The sequence below is a fragment of the Chionomys nivalis genome, chromosome 1 (genome assembly GCF_950005125.1).
Source record: "Chionomys nivalis chromosome 1, mChiNiv1.1, whole genome shotgun sequence".
Lineage (NCBI taxonomy): Eukaryota > Metazoa > Chordata > Mammalia > Rodentia > Cricetidae > Chionomys > Chionomys nivalis.
The window spans coordinates 119,534,568-119,553,402 of record NC_080086.1 but is presented as its reverse complement, the minus strand read 5'-3'; the positions used below and the strand labels follow the sequence as shown (position 1 = coordinate 119,553,402).

At 46.8% G+C, this 18,835-nt stretch overlaps 1 protein-coding gene across 1 annotated transcript in view; it reads left to right on the top strand.

Moving 5' to 3' along the window:
• Positions 1-18,835, top strand: part of Prkce (protein kinase C epsilon) — a 514,529-nt gene that overhangs the window by 310,274 nt on the left and 185,420 nt on the right. Inside the window, exons 4-7 of the mRNA XM_057762421.1 lie at positions 6,434-6,593; positions 8,376-8,410; positions 9,632-9,717; positions 14,195-14,324. Of these exons, the coding sequence (XP_057618404.1) occupies positions 6,434-6,593; positions 8,376-8,410; positions 9,632-9,717; positions 14,195-14,324 (411 nt within the window). The remainder of the gene's footprint in view (positions 1-6,433; positions 6,594-8,375; positions 8,411-9,631; positions 9,718-14,194; positions 14,325-18,835) is intronic.

Sequence of the window (18,835 nt, the reverse complement as noted above, 5' to 3'; positions counted from 1 at the left end):
GCAGGACTTCGTTTGGTTTGGCTTTTTTTTTTTTTCCAGCTGAGTGACGTTGGAGTTTTGTTTTGTTTTAGCTTAACGAGTCCATATACTCCAAGCCAGGGAGCTACTGAAGGTAAACTGAACTGAACTCCCAGGGGCTGTGATCTGACGTTCCTCAGGCCCGGGCCTGACTTGGTCCTCATTCCTGTGACTTACACCTGACAGGGATCTTGTTTAGCCCAAAGTTTAAAAGGGAAGCAGCCCATTGCGGTGGGAAGGCATGGCAGTTGGAAGCATGAACTGGTTATGTTGTATCCACAGTAAAGAATCAGATGAACGCCTATGCTCAGCTCACATGAACCCCAGCCTAAGGGATGGTATCATCTAGATTGGGGATGGGTCATCCCCCTTCAGTTAGACCTCACTGGAGAGACCCTCAAAGATGCATCTAGAGACTCAGATACTCCTGTTGGGTGGTAAGATAGGTGTCACAGCCCTGCTCCTTCCAATCCAGTGTCTGAGCTGGCTGTGGTGTCTTCCCTCTCTTGTTAGATTAAAAATAAACAAACAAAAGCAAAAAAATCAGAAACCTAAAGAAAGTAATGACTTGTATAGAAATGTCAAGTTTGCAACAAAGACAAAAATCTAGCCTATGCCCCTGATGCCTGCTTCAACTATACTGCAAAAAGGCCACCTGAGGTACAGAGCAAGTTCCAGAACTGCCATGAGCTACATAGCAAGATCCTACCTATGAATTAGTAAGCCATTCATAGTGCAAAGGATGGAGAAATTTGTTCTGTCTCTTGCTCTCCACAGCCCCTTTCTTTTGCTCATGTCAGAAGACAGCCAACAACTAGAGAGCCATTGTGTTACTTGGTGATTTAGGCAGAGAAAAAAACTTTGAAAAGAGTCCTGGAGAACAATTTTTTTAGACTATTATCCAATTATTCTCACATGGTGTGATTCTTTGCTGGTATCCCCAGCCTGTTGGTTGATACAGGGTCATGGTATAGAGAGTGCATCATGCTTTGTTCGTTTCTCATGCTGTTATGGTGTTTGCTCGTGGTTTTGAATTGCTGTAGATGTAACGCATCTTTAGACCAGTCTTGGACAGGTTATTTCTCTTTGTTGACAACTGTAGCCATGCGGTGGGGATCTGTAGTTCGTGCTTAAATAGCTTTGTTTGTATTCAGTTGTTTACTTAGCACTGCTTCCTAAGGAATTGCCAGGTCAGATTTCATTGCGGATATGTTTGTGTTTGCTATGGGTTCTAATATCGCTTTATGAAAATGTATGTCCTCTGCCATTTCCTCTAGGAGTAAATGAGTAAATTAGTTTCCTCATAGTACAAATATCATTTTAAAACAAAGTTGTTGCTTTGTTAGGTATGAAATTGTATGTCCATTGCATAGCAATAACGTTCTGTTTTGCATTTAAAAAATTCCTAGTAAGAGTGTGTATTTTATATTTCTCCTGCAAATATTTTACATTTACATTTTTGAGAATTCATACATGAGTTCTGTGTTTGCATCATTTCCACCCCCTTCTCCCCACTCCAGCTCCTCTCATGTTTCCTCTCTGTTCCCTGTCAAATTCATGATATCTTCTTTAATTATTAATCCTACACAGTATGTGTGAGTGTATGTGAGTGTTGTGTGTGAGTTTGTGGTATGAGTATGTGTTAGCGTGTGTTATGTGGTATAAATGTGGGTGCGGTGTGTGTTAAGTGTGTGTATATGAATGTATATGTGGTGTGTGTACATGTGTATGTAGTGTATGTATGTGGTGTGTTGTGTGTGTACATGTGTTGTGTGTGTAAGTATGTGGTGTGTGTTTGGCGTGTGTGGTATGAATGTGTGTGTGTGTGGTATGTGTGATATGAGTGTGTGTGTGTGTGTTTAAAACTGACCACTTGGGATTCGACAACCTGCCAGGGAGCTTGTCCCTGGGCAGATGATTCTCCTTCACATAGCAGCCATGATTGCCTGCAGCTCTCCGTCTAGGAGTGAGGCCTTGTAAGATTTCCCTCATCCATCCTGAGATGTCAGCTGCTGTTGTTGTTGCTGTGCAGGTCTTGTTTAGACGACCATGTTGTTATGATTTCATGGGTGCAGCTTCCTGTAATGTGTTGAAGACACTGTCTCACTATCTTAAAAACCAGCAACAATAACAAAAAAATAAAATGTCTTTTTTTCTTGGGAAATAAAGTCTGACGTATTCAGGCATGGTGTCACTCTGTTTACATTTCCAAATGGATCATCGGATTACGTATACTGAATATCATAATATATCATTATATTAATTATATATACTATAAGGTATAATATTAATATATCATATCCAAATGGATGTGTATCCCTCACATATCTGTCACACATGATGTGTACACACACACACACACACCTGTTGTATGACACTTTCCCTGGAGAAGCATAAACAAACATCTATTCACCACAGATAAAGAACAGAGCACAGACCAAAGTAAGGAGTGCTTAACCGAAGGTGGTAAGGCCTTCCTTATAAGGTAGAAATCACTTAGAAGCAGTTATATCACCAAAGTCCACCCTATAGCTCACGAAAGTTGGAACCCTGGAACTCACCTCACAACTTACAGGCAGCCTGAGAAGTTGGGGAGTGTCTTTTTCAGGCAGCTCAGTTGGTCTGAACATCCTTCCAGACAGCTGGTCTCATCTGAGGATGTTTTTTGTGGTCTTTACAGCTTCTATATGCTTGCGAAAGAAGGTCATAATGTTTCTGCTCAGTTTCAGGGACTTTCTGAAGCTTTTGAATTGTTTACTCCCTAGTTTAGCAAGTTTCCCTGCAGGATGGAACATTTTAACTCCCCTTAGAACATCCTACATTGTGTGTGTGTGTGTGTGTGTGTGTGTGTGTGTGTGTGTGTGTTCACTGTGTAGCCTTGACTTGTCAGAAGTTCACTTTGTAGCTGTGTAGACCAGGCTGGCCTTGAACTCACAAAGGTCTACCTGCCTCAGCCTCCCAAGTGAATGGACAAATACACCTAGCTAACCATCCATAATCTTAATGGGCTTCCCTTCCATTTGGAAGGTTTCATCTCAGAGGAAATTGGTACACTATGCATTGCCCCTACCATGGGAGCTAAAATTTATTTTTTTATTTACTTTTGTTATAACCTTTAATATAGGAGCCACACTCTTAGCAAATGGTTCAGTGTATAATACAATATTGTGAGCAAGAGGAGCATGCTGTAGACAGACATCTAGGTCTTACTTGCTTTAAACCTTGGTACTGATTCTGCTTCCTTCCAAGCCCTAGAAACCACCATTTCTACTTTCTGCTTCTCTAAGTTTGACTGTTGATGAGTCCCTGTGTATGTGGTGTTATGGAGTCTGTGTTCTGTGACTGTCTTGTTTTGCTTAGCATGGTGTCCTTCACGTCTTTTATCCCGAATGGCAGGGCTTCCTTCTTTGTGTGATCCTGTAAACCTACTCTATGGGTTCACCACATTTCTCCACAGCTGCCCCATCATCAATGGACATTTGGTTGCATCTCTGTCTTGGCTAATGCAGACAATGCTTACATCAAACCTGGGAGAGCAAACATAGCTTCAAACTTCTGATTTCTGTTCTCTGGGGTGTAGATCCAAGGCTGGGGGTACTGGATCATCCAACAGTTCTCTTTTTAAGGTTTTAGGCAATTTCCTTACTGCTTCAGATGACACAAAAGTTAGCTATCAGCTCAGGTCTAGAGGAAGCCTCTAGCTCAGTTCTAGCTTGATGTCTTACAGGGAAGGTACACAATGTCTCCAGTAAGAGTCCTATTAACTCATGCTGGTGAGCAGCCAAGAGTGGAAACAGAGCCTCTGGTTTCCCTGACCAACAATTGATTAATTCTCCAATACTGGAAATTTTGTTTAATAACCCATAGTTTTAAAAGTAGCATTGTCCAGTCATGCATACTGTCCTCCCCACACCAAGTGTATACCTTTTTAATTGATTTATAAAATACTAGGTTTCACATGGCTTTTTCATACATCCTTCTTTCTGATTAACCCTTGGACCCTCATCTCTTGCCCCCATCCTCACACTTTACTCTCAACTTAAGCTTTTCCACCCAGCTTGCCCCTCTACTTTAATGCAGCCTGTGTTCTACCTCCCTCTTCCCAGAAGATGTGCCCCATTTTCTAGTTTTATGATGACTTCAGGGACTCCCAAGTTGAACAGGGTCCCATTCTGTAGCCCAGGCTGGCCTTGAACTTACAGCCATCCTCTTGCCACCGACTCCTGGGTGGTGGGAATTTAGACCTGAGCCTCCATGGCCTGCTGTCTCCCCATACACTGGCATAAAGTCCAACTTAAAAGGCAAGGCAGATGTGTGCAGGAGATTAAGTAATAAAAATATTTGAGCAAGTGCCATTCAGACAGACCCCAGTGTACAGGAGTGACCCCTGGCTGCATCTTGACCTGCACAGATGCCTTCCTTCCACTTACCTGCATGACTTTATAATGTCTCATCAGTATCCATGGCCCCTCCCGGGGGTATCTAAAAATAAACACAGTTGTCCTCGTTGGTTGCCATATTTCCCCTCTCAATTAAAGTGAATACAATTCGGGACATTTGATTAAACTACTGGTCTTCTCTGCAGAAAGCTGAGAGGGGAGGCCCGCAGGGAGACTCTGCGAGAGTTCAGGCAGACTTCCTTGGAGAAAAATTGAACTTCTCATCTTTAACTGAAAACTGAGTTTTCCAGGATGCAAACAACTGGCACACTTGCAAATACGATTGTGCCTTAGATGCACTAAGAGCTGGTTTACTGCCTTAATGGGTTCTGCAGTGAGGCTTATGGAAGAAGTAAAGGGCTGCGCTCTGTCGTCTCTGGGTTTGGTTTTGTCAAAAAGAATCTCCATCCCGTGATGCCAGGGTTGGGGTTAGGTTCTGTTGATCCAGTTTGTAACATATATTCCTGCCACATAGAGTAGATTTTTAGTTATTTACTTTCTTCTTATGAAAACTAGGGGATGCTCGGGACTAGTGAGATGCCCCAGTGCATAAAGGAGCCTGGTGCCAAGTCTGATGCCGTGCGTTCTGTCCCCAGGACCTGTGTGGTAGGAGGAGGGAACCAAGTCCTGATAGTCATCCTCTAATATCCCGGGTACACTGTGACCGTGCATGCACACATGTGTATGCACACTCATACATGCACATATATATGCACCAAGAGATCTCTGTGTTAAGTCAATAGAGGTGTTCCAATGAGACCTGGTCAGTGGGTTAAGGGCCCTGCATGTGACAGGGTAGGAAATGACAGGCTCATTTCATCAGGAGGAGCTGATGTCACTGGGAACATTTGGAAGCAATAGTCATCAGTTAGCAAGGAATCCCAAGGAAGCTGAAGACCAGGAGGTACAAGCAGGCAGAACCCGTCTTCATCATCTAGAACTGTGTTAGTTCTGCAGCCTCAGAACTCAGGGCAGGGCTCCAGTGAGCGGGCAACCAGGCCACCTGGGTGCTGTGGCTCATGCACACACTTGGCATTTGTTCCCTGGGAACACCTTCTCTCCTCTGCCTTCAGGGACCTAACTTGATGCTCTTCTCTCGGTGCTCTGAGCTTCGGAGGAGCTCTCTGCTTTCACGGTGGTGTGCTCCCTCTCTCCCTCCCGCCTTCCCTCTTTCACTCCCTTCTTCCCTACCTTCCTCCCTCCCTCATTCCTTCTGACCTTTGAAAAGGATCGATTGTTCTAATCTGAAGATGAGGGAGAAGGGAGAAGTTAGATTTATTAGACAGCTATGACTCAGAGCTGGGCAGCAAGTCAATAGGGATTCCTAACACCAGCCTTGCAGCCACGCCGTGTGCTCAACAGTGTGACCCCATTTATTGAGAGGTGCCTGCAGAGACTCATGGCAAGAGATTGGGCTCTTTTTTAAAAATAGTTTATTTTATTTTATTTTACTTTATTTTATGTGCATTGGTGTGAGGGTGTCAGATTCCCTGGAACCTGAGTTGTAGACAGCTGTGAGCCACTGCGTGGGTTCTGGGAATTGAACCTGAGTCCTCTGAAAGAGCAGTCATTACTCTTATCCACTAAGTCATTTCTCCAGCCTCTGGATCTGATTCTGTCTTTCCAAGCTCACACCACCTAAAAGTTTGCTAAGGTTGAACATTAAACACTTTGATCCCCGTCACTCCCAAAACGTGTAGGTTGGGCAAAGGGGGCATGAAGAAATGGGATGGCTGGAGAAGAGTCTGGACTGGGGTGGACTCTGAGGATACAGGCAGACATGAGAAGATGTACCCGAATTCGGGGTTCCTCCCCTTGGATGCGCACTTCTACCAGCTGAGCACTGAGCCCCCTCGGAACCCTCAGCCCCTCTGGCAGCAGACAGGCTGCCTCCCACCCAGCTGACCCCTGCCCAAAGGTCAGTGTTAAGGTGCACTAACCCACGTGGTCTCCTTTCTGCTTGTGTCTTTCTGCAGCCCCTAAAGACAATGAAGAACGAGTCTTCAGGGAGCGTATGCGGCCGAGAAAGCGGCAAGGGGCTGTCAGGCGCAGGGTCCACCAGGTCAATGGCCACAAGTTCATGGCCACCTACCTTCGGCAGCCCACCTACTGCTCCCACTGCAGAGATTTCATCTGGTAAGTTCCTTTCTCCTGACAACCCCTGGATCTAGCTTCTCTGTGGTGAGAAGTATGGGGTCGGGTATGGGGTGGGAGAAGGTGAACCTTGGTCAATAGCGCTGATGTAAATGAGAGAGGTTTTCTCCTGGGCATGGTGGTGCATGGCTGTGATCCCATCACTTGGGAAGCAGTGAGTTCGAAGCCAACCTGGTCTACATAGCTGTTCTGGGTCATCAAGAGCTACACAGTGTGGAGAGAGAGAGAGAGAGAGAGAGAGAGAGAGAGAGAGAGAGAGAGAGAGAGAGAGAGAGAGAAAACAGAGACCGACTTTCCCGTGAAAGCAAATAATGAACGAAGCAACGTTCTTGCAGACAGAAGCATTGTTTTTTAATTTGGAACAAAGGAGCAGTTTCTCTAATAGAAGTCCAGGTGTGCTGTGTGTTAACATTCAGAGCTCTTTCTATAGTAATTGTGTCGTCTTTGTTTGGAGCTCTGATTTTAAAGTTTAAAAGACAGACCTCGGTAAGGAAAGCCTTTTGCTCTCCCCGAGTCTCATCAGAGAGCCCGAAGCTGAGATCAGCCCTGGAGAATCTGACAGTGACAGTACAGGTTTTCCTTACTAAAACAGCAGGCGTGAGGGTGTGAGATTTAAATGTCTCACAGGAATGAGATTCTGATATTTTTACAAAAGTGTATTTTACTGTGCATATTTTTAAAAAGTAAAAAGAAGCAGACATTTCAGCATATTCTCCGAGTTTGTTGAAGCTGGAGCAGAAATCAACATACTTGAATCCATTGAGGAGAGTCAATGAGGCCAAGTTTCAGTGTGAACATCTGAATTGGGCTTCTACAGGACCGTTGGGTTCTAGAAGTCATTGAGCAAGTCACTGGGGTTGGGTTCTAGAAGTCACTGGCAAGTCACTGGGGCTCGGCAGCTCAGACAGCCCCGGCAGAAGCTGAAGCAGTGCTCTCCACAGTGCGTCTTGCCAGCCCTGACTCCGTGTCCCAGCTCTGCCATTCCTGTGTAGGTTATGAAATGAGTGGATGGTCTCACTGGCTGAATCTTCTTCTGGGCTTGTGGGGGACACCCCAATTTCTAGTTCCGGAGAATGGCCCAATGACCTGTGGTTCCTTCTTCTTGGCTGAGGACTGTAGGGTGCTCTAGAGCATGTTTGTATAGTCAAGCAGAGGTATCTCATTGTGAAGCAGCAGACGTCAATTTTCAGGTACACTGAGGACAGGGACATGGCTGTTTCCAAGCTAACTAGCCTTGCCACAAAACCCTGCTGTGGCTGTGGAAGGAACCTCCAATGACTAATTGAACCACTGAGTCCTCAGTCCTAACTGTAGACTGCCCATATTTCTTGACAAGCTTTGGGGTGCCCAGGATATATGCCAGTCAATGGGAGGCCTTATCCACCATTACAGAGCCTTCTGGGGGTGTGCCCTGGTGCTAGAAGTTGAGGCATGTCCTTTATATCCATGAGGAGGGGATGTTTTAATTGACTGACTTCTTTCCAGAGCAAGCAGGATCCCTTGTGGATTTCTAGAATACTGCTACCCCCACCGGTGTGTTTGTACAAGAAACCAAATCCTGATGTAGCAGGCCTTGTACCTGCTCCATAAGTGAGGCTGTCCCTGTGGCCTCCTGGAAGGCATGTCTAACTCTCTAAGTGGCAGTGAAGTCACACTGCTCAGCAGACACCATGGCACTTAACTACGACATGGATGGTGACCAGAACTGGGTGGCTTTGTGTGTTTATTTTTTGACCTAGTAAAATTCTGTCTTCTTCCTTTCAGGGGTGTCATAGGAAAACAGGGATACCAATGTCAAGGTAAGAGGCGTTTTATGAACTTGGCTTTTTGGACCTGTGCTTAGGTTAAGATGATAACCCCTTCTGGAAGGTTCTTGCTGGGTTGCATATGTGTAGAGCCTGTGTACAATTCCATTATGACCCCTCAACTTCATCACCGCCTGGCCATCACTCCTACATACATGTATGATACACGCCACAGAAGTACCTTCTGTCTGTGCCACTCCAACAAGTGCCCTTCGCCTAGGCATTTTGGCTGCAGTAGCAGAAGGCAATAGTGTTTGGTTTTTTTTCTGGTAGATGTAACATTTCAGTTAGAGGAGTTTCCTGTCTTCCTTAGGTCTGTGTGTTCTCCCTGCTAGCCCTCAGGCTCTCGGAAGGCACTCTCTCATTGGCTTGTTAGTAACCCTGTATGGTTCTTGCTGATTCTCTTTGTGTGATTTCTGCTATGGAATCATTTTTAAACACTTAGAGCTCACTCGAGGTGTTGATGATTCCATTTCTCTAGTTAATTGACTACAGATGCAAGGTCAAGTTGGTCTGGTGGGTGGGAATGAGATGTGGCCATTTCGAGACTTCCCTCTAGGGAGAACTGGGAGGCCATGTTGTCTCCCTTGAGAGTCTAACTTCAGGCAGAACTTGGGGGTGGTTTTTTTAATGGTTGCTGTGATTTGGGACAGTATGTGTGCAGACAGTCACCTCCTTAACTACTGATGACCTCCTTTTAACACTGCCCTGTGACCTTGTAGCTAGAGTTACAGGTCACATTTTGTAGACTTACTAAAGTCAATGGAAATTATTTTTAAGTTTTGTACATAGTGATCAGAAAGCAGATTTTTTTTTTAAGCCCAAGAACTCCTGTGTTAAATGTTCCAGTCCTGACCCCAAATGAAAAGTCCTTGTGACATGGTCCTGAGTGGAAAATGAGGAGCAGTACAGAACCTTTAATAGAGAGGACTCCGTGGAGAGCTGGATGGTCGCTGACCTCGGCGGATGGCAGCAGGGAAACTGAGCAGCGCCCGTCAACCATAGCTTTCGTCCTTCTGCGGGATGTTTAGGAAGCCCCAGAGTACTGGTGCAGAGTGTTTGAAACACTGCATTAAAGGCTTGATGAGGGGATTAGATTAGATTAGGACATTGTCTGAAGGGGCACAGCTCTGATCATGTCTCCGCCGAGACCTGATTAAATCTCGGGTGGAATCTCGCTTCCTCACTCAGGGCTTATGTTTTTCTCATCTGCAGTTTGCACTTGCGTCGTCCACAAGCGATGTCATGAGCTCATTATTACCAAGTGTGCTGGCCTAAAGAAACAGGAAACCCCTGACGAGGTAAATATTTACAACACTGGAATTCTGTGCTTTCTTCTGTACCAGCCTCTCCCTTCTCTGCCCCTGATTTGCAAGGGAACCTTAGCACTCTGAGATCCTGCAGTTGTCCTTCTTGTATGGAACAGAAATGAAAGGTGACCATTGCCTGCTGGCTTGAAGCACCGCCTCTTGAATGAACACAGCTCTAAGTTAGTTTTACCAGAGTGAACTAGGAGCCCAGAGCTGCAGACCATGAGTGAAATGTGGAGATCCATATTTTATTTATCCATTTATTTATTTATTAATGTATTTTCAAGACAAGGTCTTACTATGTAGCTCCGGCTGTCTGGGAACTCACTATATAGACTAGCCTGGTCTCTAACTCACAGAAATTGACCTGCCTCTGCCTCCAGAGTGCCGGGGTTAAAGGTGTGTGCCACAATGTCTGGCTTTGAGATGTGGAGTCTTGTTTCATTGTCTCACTGGAACCCTGAAATGGCACAGTGATGTGTCCATGTGCAGGTGATAAGCAAATGGGATCAACACACAGCAGGAGCCATCCCCTAGTGAGGTCAGAAACAGAGAGGCTTGAACAGCCCGAGGAGGGCTTAGAGAGACTAGATGACGTCACTGAGTACTTACTCAGCCTGACTCAGAAGCACTTCAACATGTTATTTCACCCCATAGTAACTTTAAGGAGGACTAGATATTACTGTCTTCATCTTAGCACAGAGAGACAAGGAACAGCAAAGTGGCCACAAAATTTGCCCAGGACACATAGCTACAATGAGAAAGAGCCGTGTCCTGTCTTAGAGTTTGAGCCTTGACTCCCTGTCTTTCAAGCTTAGAAGTCAGTGTCAGACTGGCTTTAAGGGAATTCCCACCACTACAAGGATGTGAAATTCCACAAAGGAGCCTGGTTTCCTCTAAGAATCAAGATAGTGGTACCACTGGTAGGCCAGAAGACCCTGCTGAGGGGAGATGGCAGGCGGGATGTGAGAAGGAAGTGACAGTGTCCGGGCTGAATTTCAGAGGTAAGCTCTCAGTTCCAGCTGCAATGACTATTGCACAATCGTGGTCCTGCACCCAGGCCGGGGAACCCTGGGAGTACTGGCCACTGGGGTTAAAGTGAAGGAAGCTTAGAATCTGAGTTCCCCGAAGTGACCTACACCGTCCTTCTGTCCACTTCCTGAAAGTGGTCAGGCAGATACGGAGCTTTGCATCTGAGACATTTCTCATCTTTGGGTCTCCTCTTGCTTTGTGCTTGTCTCTGAAAGCAGCCAGGTGCAAGGCTTAGGTGGGGCCACCTGTGCTCTGAGGGTAAACTGAAGCCTAATCGCCACAGCTGTTTATAGGGGCGTCTGTTGTCCTAGTTGAATGTGGAAACCAGTGCCTGGACTACAACTAAGTTGGTAGAGAGTTTGTCTAGCATGCAGAAGGCCCTAGGTTCAATCCCTGGTACTAGAAACCAAGCATGGTGGTGCGCACCTGTAATCCCAGCACTAGGAAGATGGAGGCAAGAGGACAAAGTTCAGGGTTATTCTTGGTTTCATAGCGAGTTCAAGGTCAACCTGAGAGACATGTGACCCTGTCCCAAGGAAGGAAAAATAACGTACCACCCGGCAGCTGGCTCTCCTGACTGCTGACCTAGGACGATAACCTACAGGACATTGTTACTGCATTACTTTTACAAGACGATGGGGAGGGAGATAGGGCATTTACTGCTCCACTTCCTTCCTATGAACATTCCGTTGACTATTTACTGGGCACTTCCTTTGTGGCAGGCATTGTGCCCAGTCCAGTAGAAGCAAAGAGCTCATATGCCCAGACTTCGTGGTTCTCACAGGTCTGATCGCCTGGGAACCTCAGGTTTCTGAAGCTTTTCCTCACTTTCTGAAAGGGAAATATCTCATAAGACTCTGGGATTTGTACAGTAGCAAGATAAGATGGGAAACACACAGTTCCCACTTAATCTGGCCCCTGTCAGATTTCCTTCTGTCTTTGCTGGCAGATATAGCAGTCATATCCCCAGTGATGCATGCCCCTAATTGTGGCCTGCATCCCCGGAGACAAATGGCCAGGATCTCGAGTGGGGCTACTTAGTATGGTGGAGTGGATTACCCATCCGGTTCTCCCCATCACATTGGCAGAGGTCACTGAGTACCTTTTCGTTGGGTGTCTAGTCTTTGAGTCCGTTCCTCTGAGTCACTGTTTGCAGTGTAACGAATGCACTGCATCTGCACACACCACAAACACTTGCAGCCCCAGCATTTGGGAAATGTCTACTAAAAAGGGCTCCTACCTTAATAGCAAGCTTGAAGTCAGCTTGGGCCACATAGAAAGACTCTATCTCAAAGGAAAACTAATCAGCTCTGATGATGGGCTTCTTGGACATTTCCTTTGCCATCATGAGCACTTGGCCAGTCACGTGTCATGCCTGACAGTCTACATACCCCTTTGTTGCAGGAGGCAAGAATAATACCCTGTCTTCGTGTCAACCCTCCTTTCATTTCCTTTCATCTTGCAATTCTCTCCCTGCCCTGTTCTTCCTCCTCTGTTTTCTCTGAGAGTTTTGCCCATGTGCACTCCACAGTAGGAGTGTATATATGTGTGCTGATACCCACATGAATGTGTTCACTTGCGTGTGTGCTGTCTTCGTGTTTGCTCCTCCTTAGGACTCTGGTATGATGATGTATCTCCCATTGTCTTCTCACTGTTCTCTAATACCTTGGAGTCACTGGGATTTTTTAAAAATATGTTTTTAAGATTTATTTTAGTTTATATATATGGTGCTCCATGCCAGAAGAGGACATCAGATCTCATTGTATATGACTGTGAGCCATCATGTGGATGCTGGGAATTGAACTCTGAACCTCTGGAAGAGCAACCAGTGATTGTAAACTCTGAGCCATCTCTCAAGCTGCCTGGAGTCTATGTTGATCCCAACTGAAATTCATACATCTGTCTCCAACCCCATAAGGGCCTCCTGATCACGTGGGCCAAGCCTTTGTACCTTTCTACCTTAGTCTGTCATTCATATATTTATTAAATTATTCCTGGTGGGCTGGCTTCTCTTCTTATTACATGTCTACCATGTCTTCAGAACTATAGGACTAGAGTGGGCACAGTGACCTCATCCAACCTTAGGAGTCAGAAAGGAAGGTGCATGGTTGACACTTGACACTCTGATAAATCTAAGGTGGTGGGCACAACTATTCTCGCTATACCTGGAGAATTTGTACTCTGATGGGATTCTAATGGATGCCCGTGTATGGAGGAGATACAGTAGCATTCTGGTACCATGGGAGGACTGGCTGTTTCTGGGAGCTGAGTGACAAGGACCCATAGTCATGGCTTCACACCCTAATCAGGGTCTGCACCCAGCGTGCATTACTCCCGAGTCCTCCAAGGGGGCCTTTCTGTGCCACATTCAGCTGGCAATCGAAGATACACTGTACACACCCCCTCCCTGACCGTAGAGTCATTGGCGTCTTCCTCTCATGGCTTCCTGCCCTGACTGGGAAGGGGCGGGTTCGTGTGGCTGCTTCACCAGATGGCAAGGAGTAGCTCTCAAAGGTCCTGAGAAGACCCAGGAGAGTAGACTGCACCGGCTGGTGACTCGTGGCTCTGTGGAATCCTTCATGTCCCCATCTCTTCCCCTTCATTGTTTCACTGACCCCGCTCTCCTGTGGCATCAGGTCAGAAACCCGAGGTTGCAGGAAATCAGAATGAGACCACACTAGAGGTTTGCTGGAGGAGCTCAGCCCACATCCTAGACACCTAAGTTTCTTCCTGCGTCCTCCCTGTCTGTCCTGACCTTCACCTTTCAGTAACGAGCAAATAGCAGCAGAGCAGACACGAGCCCCGAGCTGTGAAGTCGGACATGTGGGGACAGGAGCCTGCTTTGCATCTGGTGGATTTGTAGGCCATCTTCCTGACTCCCACACTGCTTTCGTTTCCTTGTCAGTGACGCTGAGGAAGCAGGAGCCCACCCCAAGCTGTGGTAGTAGAGTTTAAGGCAATGGTGCCCACCAGTGGTCGTCACTCTGATAACTGTCTTCATCTTCCATACTGTGTTGCTGTCCCGTGCTACTCTATGGGCTCCTCGGTCCCCTCATCAGCTGCTGGGAGCTTCTCTCCTCCCAGCTAGGCCTCTGTGCACAACCAGAGCTGAAAGCACACACTGACGTCTTGTGAGTGACTTCGGTGTAAGGTGGTCACTGCTAACTGTGTGCTACGGTTGTGCAGAAGCCTACTGTCATGGAGGGGCATGCTTGGGAAGCAGTCTCCTCTTGTCTGTGAATTAGGACAACTATGAAAGAGAAAGCTGGGCTGGAGGAGAGGTTCCCTTCAGGGGCCTGCAATGATGTGTGCCTTCGGAGGATGGGATTCTCTAAGAATCCATCCAGGAATCCAGGGAACAGTCAGCTTTCTAGAGGAGCTGGATGGCGATGCCGTGTCTTCCTGGGTGCTGATGCTCTGTCTTCCTGTCCTGCAGGTGGGCTCCCAACGGTTCAGTGTCAACATGCCCCACAAGTTCGGGATCCACAACTACAAGGTCCCCACGTTCTGTGACCACTGTGGGTCCCTGCTCTGGGGCCTCTTGCGGCAGGGCTTGCAGTGTAAAGGTGAGTCTCGATCTCCTGACCCCTCAGCCCAATACCCGTGTGCCTCCCTCCTCTCTCCTTTTGTAAAAGCATTCTGTCCGTATAGCATGGCTTTCGAAAGTGGGTTTCAGATTTGCCTGTAGCATTAACCCTTGATAAGCCATCGTCCCCTGACTGGGTACCTTTGAAGACCTCTCTTTGAAGAGAGTGCCCATGAGTGTGGAGGAAACCTGGCGAGGAAGATGCAGCTGTGCCTCGTCAAGGGGCCAGAAACTCGGGAAAACAAAATGAAGATTTAAAGCAAAGAGGCAGTGGGCCAGCAGGGAGGGCGTATTTTTAGGGTTGGATTATTGAAGGAATAGGTATGAGATGGTGGTTGTCTCTCTCCAGCCTTGCTTCCGAGCTGACTCTTGGAGAAAATCATGCTAGGGCATTGTCACCTAAGATGTCTTACTGATTCCCCCTGGCTGTACATAGATGGCCACAGTCCCATGGCAGAAACTGAGCCTCAGAAGTGAAGTGACCTGTATATAGCCCACAGCTTATTAACACAAGTGGGGCTTGACCCTTGCATCTCAAATTTCTCTCTCTGTTCTATGCCACCTGCAAACTGTTCCATAGAGTGTGCTGGGTGGCCCCAGTGATAACTCGTGAGTGTGAGAAGTGGGGACATAGTCAAAGAACCTGAATAAAGGGTCCAGTTCTGTATGGTCCACTGTGCCCACAGTGTTAAACAACCATGAATAAGCAAGATGTTTTCATGGAGAGTATTTTTAAATTAGGTTTTATTTTTTGTCATGATTATATTAATAAATAATAACCATTTTTTAAGTATAGTATAAAGAAATAAGCAAGATATGGACACACCGATCACTGAAGGGATTTTTACTGACATTATGGACATTGTGAATCATGGTTGCAGCAGAAAGATATTAAAGGACTAATTCATGTCTAGTGTGACTAGAGCAGGGAGAATGATGGAACAGTCTCTAGAATGGGAGTGTGGGAGGGACGTCAGGGTTGGAACAAAATGATAAATTTGACCTGCGGATAGGAGGTCCTGAGGAACATTCCCCTGGAACATGGAGCCGTCTCTTTGCTGGCCATTCTCGTTGAGCCCAGTGAGTGAGAAGGGGCTGGCTTCACATTTTCAATGATCAGTAGAGTAGCTATAGAAATGTTACCCTCTGGCTAAGGACCTCATGTGAAGAGAGAAGAGTTAAGGATGCCTTCATGGCCTGGGGTGGTAGATTCTAGCATAAGCCTGCAAAGGCAACAGGAAGGAAGAACCATATGGAGGGGGGCAAGGATTGGAGGGAGGTACACACCCCACACACACTAGGAGAAAGCAGGGAGAATGAAAATGAATGCCCTTAAGATTCTATCTAAAGTAAGGCATGAAACATGAGCTCCTAATGAGAAGGCCCTTGGCTACAGAGGAGGGACACTGGAATGCATCTCAAGTGCACTAGGCCAGAGTGAGGATGGAGAGGCAGTGTTTTCAGAATGTTCTACAGACAGGGAGAAGGTGATCATTGAGAGGCTGAGGAGACAATTCATATACCAGTGGCCCATGTGGGTCCCCATGGAGCCTGGTGTAGTTCGAATTTTCTTTGGGCCACCAGCCAGCTCCCAAATAAAGACACAGAAACTAATTATGAAAGCTTGGTCTTTAGCTTAAGCTTGTCCCACTGGCTCTTATAACTTAATATAACCTGTTTCTGTTCATCTATATTTTGCCTCAGGGGTTTTTACTTTCATTCTGTATGCCCTGCTTTTCTGCTTCCTCCATGTCTGTCTGTATGTCTAGCCCCTGCTCTCTCTCTCTCTCTCTCTCTCTCTCACCTTCTATCTCTGTTGAGCCTTAGTAAGAGCCTCCTACTTACTCTGTCTGCCCAGAAGTTCCCACTATACCTTCTGCCTAGCTATTGGCCAGTTAGCTTTTTATTAGGCCAATCAGGTGCCTTGAGCAGGCAAGGTAAGCAAATAGCACACATCTTTCCATAGTTAAACTAATAATCCACAGCAGCTTGGTCCTGCTTCATGCTCTGGTCATGGCTTTGCCCTGCTCTCCTGCTCAGTAGGCTCCCCAGATTCTCACCATTGTAGGCATGCTGGTGGGCCATCCTAGGCTAGAGCTCACCTCCTCTGCTACATATGGTCCATCTGTGGCTCTGTGGACTCTGCTTTGGTGCCACTCCTACTCCTGGAATCGGTTCTAGTGTTTTCAGTAAAACAGTTTTTTTAAGAACTTGAGTCTAAACAGACAGATCCATGCCATTGCCCAGGTCACACTGTGCCTTTAACTTGAAATGACCTGAGCCACATGAGTGCAAGCATTGCACATTTGCTCTTGCAGTTTAGGGTGAGGGGAGAGTACAGTTATATCTCGCATCACTTAGTGGCAGCGATTTGGCTAAGAATGTTATGAAGAGGCCATGTTGCTGTTGTGCAGACATCACTGAACATACTAGCAGACTGCAGTGGTTGTGATGAGCCTATGTGACGTCACCTCCCAGGACCCCCGTTGTCTATGCTGTGTGTGGTCAAACATGAAGGGAATGCTATGCATTATGTAGCTCTGCTGCTGTTGAATGACAAAGAAGCAGAGAACTGACTTTTGCGCAGTGAACCCCGGGGCTTACAGCCAGAAACCTGCCAGGGGCTGCCCTCTGGCCTTTGGATTGTCCTTTCCCTGCCCTTACCACAGAGGGACCAGGTTCACACAATTACTGGGCAGTTGGGCCCCTCCAAGTGAGGACAGGAAAATGCCAGCTCTAAGCAGGCAGATGGAAGGGTCCATTCATTTCATCGCCTGCCATTCCAGACTGAGCCGAGTCTGGGGCCCTTGGCTCTCACTCCTGCTCCCCAGACCCCAGCAACCATTATCAGCAGCCTAGAAATGGGCTGCCAAGGATCCGGTTACTACTCGTGTATAACCTGCTGTGGGCCACTTAAACCCGTCCAGTCCCCATTTTCCTTCTGCCTGAGCACCCCCACTTCAGCATAGCCACCTCTGAAGTCAGAAGACACCAAGAAACAGTTTACCGGTGAAGCCAGATCTCCTTCATGGGCTGCAGTCTGGCCTGCAGGGCTCTGCGAAAGCCCGGTGCTCTCACTACATCATAGCTGTGTACCGAGGCACTAGGAATATGTGCTTTGTGAAGGCCTAGCTTGGAGATTCTCACCGGGCCCCAGCCTCTCTCTGAGATCCATCTTATTTTGTCTCCCCTTCTCCCACCCCGGAAGCTTAAGACTGAACCCAAGGCCTTGCCCTTGCTAGGCAAGCGCTTGCTCTACCACTGAGCTAAATTTTAGTAACTGCTTTGGTCCCAGGCTGTTTGCCTGGATTAAGGCTCATGGTATATGCAGGGGGCGATAGAGAGTAACAGAATTCTAGTGAAGCTATGGTTTGTAGAGACTGTGCTGGGCTATGGGCTGAGAGAGGTCCTCATGGTCCTGGTTTGGTTACTGCCTGCTTGGGGGACCATATGCAGGTCACCATCTATCTTGCCTTTTGCATGTAACAGAAAGAGTAAACACAGCCACATGCTTCAGAGGACAGCTCTGCAGAGCCAAGCAGGTAGACAGATCATCTCTCCTCCTCTTTCTCCTGCCCCTCTCCCTCTTCTCCCTTCTCCACATTTTTCTGAGACAAGGTCTCAGTAGCTGCTCAGTCTAGCCTGGAACTTGCAATCCTCCTGCCTCAGCTCCTGAGTGTTAAGCATGTGCCACCATGCCCACCTCTGCTTTCCTTTTATACAAAAGTGCTTAGGATATTTAAAAGCATAAAAGAACTTTCACCAGTTTCAAACTTCAGGCCTTTGCTATTGTTTTAGCATCTGGACCCTTTGTCCATAACCTTTTCTTCATTTTTGTTTTTAGAATTAAGTGCACACTGGTAATAGAAAGATATGTCCTTTCTGTGAGCGATTCATGCAGACTTAAGAGAAAATGCTTATATAGAACATAGTGTGCTCTGTGTTGTCTTTATACATTCACCGGAGACTTAACTGCTATTAAAACATTTGTCTTGGGTCTCCCCAAGTCATCTGTGTGCATTTGTGCTTACCTTCCATAGCTAAATCACCCCCACAGAAAGCGCTGTGGGGCAGGTCTAATCACCAACCCCAGGAGGTCAGCTTGCTCCTAAAGAATATTTACTAGTCTGCCCCTTCTAATTGCGAGCCTATGTTTAATATCAGCTTGGGAAAAGGTGAAAACAGAAAGAACCCCCCCCCCAAATTGTAGAGCATAATGCAAAGGATGCACGTGGATCTGTGTGCCCAAATTCCAGGCCAGCCTGGGATGGCCCTGCTTCTGAGCAGCAGGGATGGAAGCTAGGTCTCAGGACAACAGTGGCTTTTTAAAATAGACAGATAAGAGCCCAACCTGGGCAGAGTGGCTCTTTTTGGCATATTTCATCTCTAAGAAGTCAATGCAAATGAATGTTCCAGGTAGTTCAGGGTTGAGTTGGGAGGAGTTTGGGGCTATGGTATTGTTTGGTGTTTCCTCATAGTGCCCCCAACACC